This window comes from Vigna radiata, unplaced genomic scaffold (genome assembly GCF_000741045.1).
Source record: "Vigna radiata var. radiata cultivar VC1973A unplaced genomic scaffold, Vradiata_ver6 scaffold_48, whole genome shotgun sequence".
Lineage (NCBI taxonomy): Eukaryota > Viridiplantae > Streptophyta > Magnoliopsida > Fabales > Fabaceae > Vigna > Vigna radiata.
In genome coordinates, this window is record NW_014542925.1 from 1,125,494 (window position 1) to 1,132,131 (window position 6,638).

The window sequence follows — 6,638 nt, forward strand, 5'->3', positions numbered from 1 at the left end:
TATCTTGTGTAAGGCTCCAAATAAATTTCTTTTCTGATGTTGTTGTTGTTGTTATCTATTAAATTGACATTGATCGAATATTCTCATACGTATGGACAGCTCATTCTTACATACCTATGAACTTTCTGAGTCAAACAGTTCGAACCAAATACATGCAAATTTCCCGTTGTGGTTCAAGGATCAAGTACAAGTTCTGAAATTCTTCCACATACACTTGTTATTCATGTATGTATTCATTTAATTATATTGAATGAATTCATATATTTTGTCCTTGTAGGTTCATAACGATCCTTTAAGTGTGAGAAACCAACATCTTAGAGATTTATCACTTGGTCTTTTAAAATGTGTAAAGGAATGACATACCTACTTTATGAATGGATATAAATTTCATACCCATGCATGAAGCCAGGGCAAAAGGACTATAAATAGTGGGGTTCATGTTAAAGGCCATACAGAAGGGGGTGAAGATGATTTCTTAGGTCTCATTAAGCACATATATGAGCTCGAGCACAATACCTCAACCATTGAAAAGAAGATTGTATTATTTTATTGTGATCGGTTTGATCCATCAAGCACAGGGACAAGAGTGGATTCAAAGTATGGCATTATGGATATACGAATAGATAAAAGATATGTCTTGTTTGATCCTTTTATAATTGCACATAATGTAGAACAAGTGTATTATGTACCATATCCTGCATCACACACGTACAAACGGGGTTGGTGTGTTGCATTTATGACCAAACCTAGAGGTCGTATAGATTCTAATGAGGCAGAATCCAAGGTGCCATACCAAGTGGAGGAAATGTCACATGTTAATGACACCATTGAAGTTAAAGTTGTTATCCGATTGCAAGATATAGAAGCCGGTCTTGAAGAAGTGGACCCCAACAATGTACCATCAGTTGAAGGGTATATGGATGAAGAAACAAGTGAATCAGAAGAAGAATGTAGTGAAGAGGGACAAAGTGAAGATGAGGACGAAGATTCATTTCACACATCTAGGAGTGAATAGAGTTAGGATGTGATGGTGTACCCATGGGTGATCATAAATCCATACTCTAACAATGGAGAAAGAAGAATTGATGAAATCATTTATGTAATTGCACTTTGCATGTTATTTTGACACCATTTTGCTAATTATAATTTATTCTACAATGGTTTTGTGTGGATTAAAGTTTTGCATTCTTATTTTCTACTTCATTGTGTACTGATGGAAAACAAAAAAAAAACATCATCATCTTCTTCACCTAATTTTCCTTTCCATTCAATTATAAAAATAAATTAACCCAACAATTTTGTTTTTATGTTGAAGAATATGGCAATAGGTGGTTGTGACCCTCCTATTTCACCTTCAGGAAACTCAGATAAGGAGAAGGGGAAGAAGAAAGCTTATACGATCAAGTTGTTGTCCCGTTTCAATAATGTAAGTAGTTCAAGTAGTCAGCCATCTACACCTACCTCCACTACTAGATTTGTTCCACCACCATTGGCAGTTCTTGGTTTGACACCTACTCCACCATCTATTCCACCTTCATTGGAAGTTCCTCCCTTCACACCTAGTCCACAACAAGTTTATGCTGATCAATGGAGATCACCCTCCCCCCATTTTGGTTCTAACCCAACAACTCCCACAAATATTGCACCAACACCTCCTACAAGGGATGGAGTTCCACATTCAAGTTCAGCGGCAAATTTTAAAGAAAAATCCAACAATCGTCCAATCATTAAACCTATTGGAGGAGGGTAAAAAATATGAATTTTATGTAGCTATTTGTATAATAATGTATTATTCTAATAATTGAATTTTATTTTGGTATAGGTTTTATCCAACAAAAACAACATCCAAAGCAATCACAGCCACCATTAAAGGACAATTTGATGAGCCATGGGTGACACAGGGACAAATCCCTCAGAGTTGCAGAGATGTTTTCTTTGAGCGTTTTAAGGTACACTTGTGTTTAATTACAATTTTGATTTTAAGTTTGATAAAACATTTATTATAAATAACTCAAGGTCAACAACAATAACAGCTGAATCTACCCGTGTCATTCTAGAAATTTAACTACTGTTGAGATAGATATAGATTAGGCAGAAGTTATAGATAGTTGTATTCACATTAAGTTATCAAATAAAATTGAAATAGTTTGTTGATATTGGACAAGAAAATCAAGGATGCTTAGTTAAATTAGGATTTTGAAATGAGCACAGAACATATGCTACTTGGAATAAACTGCTCAAGGCAGTTCAGTGACATATGACTTGGACGATAGAAAAAGAATCAATGACGTGTTTTGAATATCAGATGCTCCAAAAGGCTTGTTTATCATACACATCAAGTTCAAAACTGTTACAATCTCAAAATTTCAATTATACACAACACATATCCCTCAAAATCAAATAGCTACATCTGAAAATAATTGTACCATTGTAGAGTTTTTCACATCATCTCTACAGATTAAATTTCAGACCCTAATGCAAACCATGACGAAAATGAGCTTATATCAGTCAGACATGCACTGCAGAAAATAAAAAGCAGAAAAAAAACACAGTAAATGGTGCAGATAAAGATTCTTATGAACTTGAAGAAGGATCTCAAATAATGCATCTAGTTATTGTAAAAAACATTTTATCGTTTGTGTCTATCACAGTTTAAACCTTCTATTTTTTTTTCTTCTAAACTGATAGTGACTCTATTCAGTATTATATAAGCATTTCACTAATACATGGCAATCTAAAATAAACCTTGTAAACATGTTGCTGATAGAAGAAAAATAACAAGTTTGAATATTTTAGATAAAAGCATACTTTATATATATATATATATATATATATATATATATATATATATATATATATATATATATATATATATATATATATATATATATATATTATCTAAATATCCTTATCACGAAAATCTATAAAATATATTCTCCTCTGCACTATTTTAAAAATCACTTTATTAAAGTCTGGAGTTTATATTAAATCACATATATTTTTGCATTAGATTAACGATGGGTGGTTATGCAGTTCATTTCATGAAGTAGAGAAGAAGGGTGATCATATATTGATATTATTATATATATTGATATTACACTATCAACTTGCTTTGGTTAATTTTGTGTTGAATATGAAAATAAAAATAGGAAAAATAAATGTAGGGGGTGTGCTTAAGCGGGCTAATAGCTGGCTTGGTGTGTGGTTGTTTAACAGCAAATTAATTGAGTGATAATTATAACTTTATGTTGTGTGGCTTAACTTGCTCCAACTTCAAATAAAACTAAGTACTAAATGAGCATGAATGGCCAAGAGGTTTGAGGAAAAAGATGAAAGAAGGAAAGATTGCACGTGAACTAGTCTGCATATCATGTCATAGTGATAGACAAGCAGGGAAGTGAACAATGTCTGTTCAGAAATATGTTGCGTTGGGACACTTGGGGCCTGTCTCTTCAGCAACTTGTCGGAAACCATTATAATGGAAAATTACTGAAAAAGATTAATAATTGAATCCTTGAAAAGTTTTCCTTTAATCTTCAGTTTTATACTTTTCTTACTGTCAATTTTTCCTGTGCATCAACCTTTTCTGATCTTGAATGATATCAACCTGAGGAATGGGGTCTCCCAATGTTTAGAAATTTACAAAAGATATTGTTTTTACTTTTCAGTCTCACCCCATCAGAATTGAAGTTTTGTTTATACATAATCTTCTCTTCATAGATTCATAAACATTTCATGGGTACGTATGATCATTTTACTCATTTTCTTTCTCTTTTCTTTTCCTCTTTGATGTTCTATGGCATGAAAACGTTCTGCATAAACCTGGTTTACCTTGCATATTCATTCAGAGAATCTTGATTCTTCTTCAAGTTGATAAGAATCTTTATCTGGTTCTTCAGTCTTTATCATTGTTGTTGGTGAGAAAGTGGATTTGGAAATGGTAACATGTCTAGAATTTTCATAGAAGAGTGGTAGGTCAAGAAAACAGAAATTGTAGTTTTGATATGTGCAGTGAACAGATTCAACATGCTGCAGTTGCAAAATGCAGACAGGATTGAGGCAACACCAACATCATTTTTAACTCAGACACACAAACTATGCAAACATATCTGATAAAAAAAAATGTCTTTCTCAACCTCATATATACCCTGTCTTCCACTTAGCACTAGGAGTTAACAAAAATCATAGTGAGTGAATGACATGGACATGTCTTCTTAAATTTCCAAGCATTGCCCTTTGATGTTGGCCAGTGTCCCCTATTGTCTTGCTTATGTCAACCATGCCCTTATCAGCACTCCGGAGCATATTTTGATTCCAATCATTTTGTAAATGTCATGTTCAATTGAAAATCAGTGGTGTAAAAGATATTTGGCTGTAACTGTCTCTCTTGAACTCGAATCCTTAGCCAGTTAGGCCTTTCCATAACTTGCTGATAGATTAAAATAACAAGTAATATAATATCACAACAAGTGGCTGTCAATGATGGGAATACTGAACCAGATATATAAGAGATCGCTTGTCTTTGTCAATCTGGACAATATTGGTTATAGATAGAAGTTTCTCATTTTACACTTTTCACTGTTATCTTTTCTTTTTTTCCCCTCCTTGTTCTTGCATTTATCATTATCAACTTTACATCCTTGCATTACTTATAACTTTTCTCATAAAGTGCTTCAGAATAGTTTTCAAAATCTTGCAAGTTTTCAAACTTTCATAGATGATTAAGTGTCCGCTAGAAAGCCAATATCTTCACATATGCATGTATAATTCTAACAATATCTTCACATGAATCTTCTTCTGTCAAACCCCTACAATATCAATGTTTTCTTTCATCATTACTTTCGTCTTTTTTTTTTCTTCTTGCTTTCTTTCCTTCTTGTTATCTTTCTTGCTTTCCTACTTTTTTCCATTGTTATTTTTTTGTTTTCTTGTTTATCTTTTCTTTTCTAGTTTCTTGTTTTTCTTTTCTTGCTTTCTTTATTTTTGTTTCATTGCTTTTCTCCTTTTTTTTTTTCATTTTTGCGTCCTTTCTTGTTATATTCTCTTGTTTATTTTTTTCTTCTTCTTCAATTCTTTTTCTTTCTTCCATTCTTTCTTATTTATGTGTTTCCCTTCCTACTTTCATGATTTTTTATTTTCTTTCATAATTGATTCTTGCTTCCTTTCTTTCTCAGTTTTTTTGGTTTCTTTGTTTTCTTCCTTTCTCGCTTTTTCTTTTATTGATTTCTTGGTTGTTTCCTTCCTTTCTCTTTTTTTTTCCATTATCTTTCTAACGTGCTTTTTCTTTCTTTTGTTCTATATTGCCTCCCCCAATCCCAAAACAAACTCTGGTTGATGTAATTATAAATGATGCCTAGTTTGTCTATAAAAAAGACAGGATGATAGGAACTAAGGTATCAAACAAGAGAAACAGCTAAACTTATGGCCATGGATATAAATAATCTCCATACAAGCCACTAAGATTGTAAAAACAAGTACACACCTAGATGATGAGAAGTTCCTTTGTTTCCATGTTAATTTATGCTTGTCTTTGTTGAACTCATTCTAGTGTTAACAGATTTTAGGCTCACACTATGTCATGTGTACTTTTCTGTTATGAATGTGAGTAAAAGGATTTAAATATTTACGAGTGATGAGTGAATGATTGAATATAATTTTGCGATGTTGTTGACTATTGTTTGTTCGAACTTCAATAATGCTATATTATGTTTTTTCTTCCTAAATATCAGAGAAAGGTATCATGGAGGATTGAGGATGAAGAAAAGATAAAAAAGAATTTCCAAACCAAAGCATCTCATAGATTATCTGAGATGTTTAAAAAAGCTCGAACGCTAGGGGAAAAACCTGATTGGATGGGAGAGGAGGTTTGGAATGCTCTTTTGGAGAAGTGGAACATGCCACTTTATAGACAAAAGTGTGAAACCACCAAGAAAAACAGGACATCCGACAAGGGTGGTTGTTTGCACACTAGGGGATCCACTAACGTGCATGAGCATGCTATTCGTCTGGTATGATGACATCAATTCAATTTTACATTTCTACCCATTAATTTAACAAATATTTGTTGTTAACAACTTACATCTTCTTTGCCTGCAGTCACAGCAGCTTGGTCGGAAAGTCCATGTCGATGAAATTTTTCAACAAACACATATTCGAGCATCAACAGGAGAATTTGTCGATGAAAGGTCTAGGCAGACACATGTTACATGTTAGTTTCTACTAACTTTATTATATTATTAGGTTTTAAATGTTATGTTTATCTATTTAACAATAATCATGTATTCATTTAACAGGAACAATTTCAAGCTAGATTTTCTCAAGTAATATCTGAGACAGCATCCGCTGGTCCTTCAACATGTGCTCCCCTAGACCCTACAGATGAGGAAAGATTGAGGAACCAATGTTGGTTTGAGGTTGTCGGTCGAAGGTACTAGAGGCGGGTATATGGCATTGGAAATGTCAGTGGTCGAGATGACTGTGTCGATAGTTACGTACAACAGACACTGGCATCTTCTTCTCAGCAACCGATTGTACACAACATTTCTAACCTTGAAAATAGAATGGCAACTAATAAGTTGTCGTTGAAGCTATCAAATTAATACTACTTTTCAAGGCAACTTCAGTATTGCCTAATAGTA

At 33.2% G+C, this 6,638-nt stretch overlaps 1 protein-coding gene across 1 annotated transcript; it reads left to right on the forward strand.

Moving 5' to 3' along the window:
* Positions 1 to 5,534: 5,534 nt before the first annotated feature.
* LOC106752865 lies at positions 5,535 to 6,586 on the forward strand. The gene is made up of 3 exons (XM_014634635.2): positions 5,535 to 6,008; positions 6,097 to 6,208; positions 6,294 to 6,586. Exons 1-3 carry the CDS (start codon positions 5,872 to 5,874, stop codon positions 6,432 to 6,434), a joined length of 390 nt encoding a protein of 129 aa, XP_014490121.1. The 5' UTR covers positions 5,535 to 5,871; the 3' UTR covers positions 6,435 to 6,586.
* Positions 6,587 to 6,638: the final 52 nt, after the last annotated feature.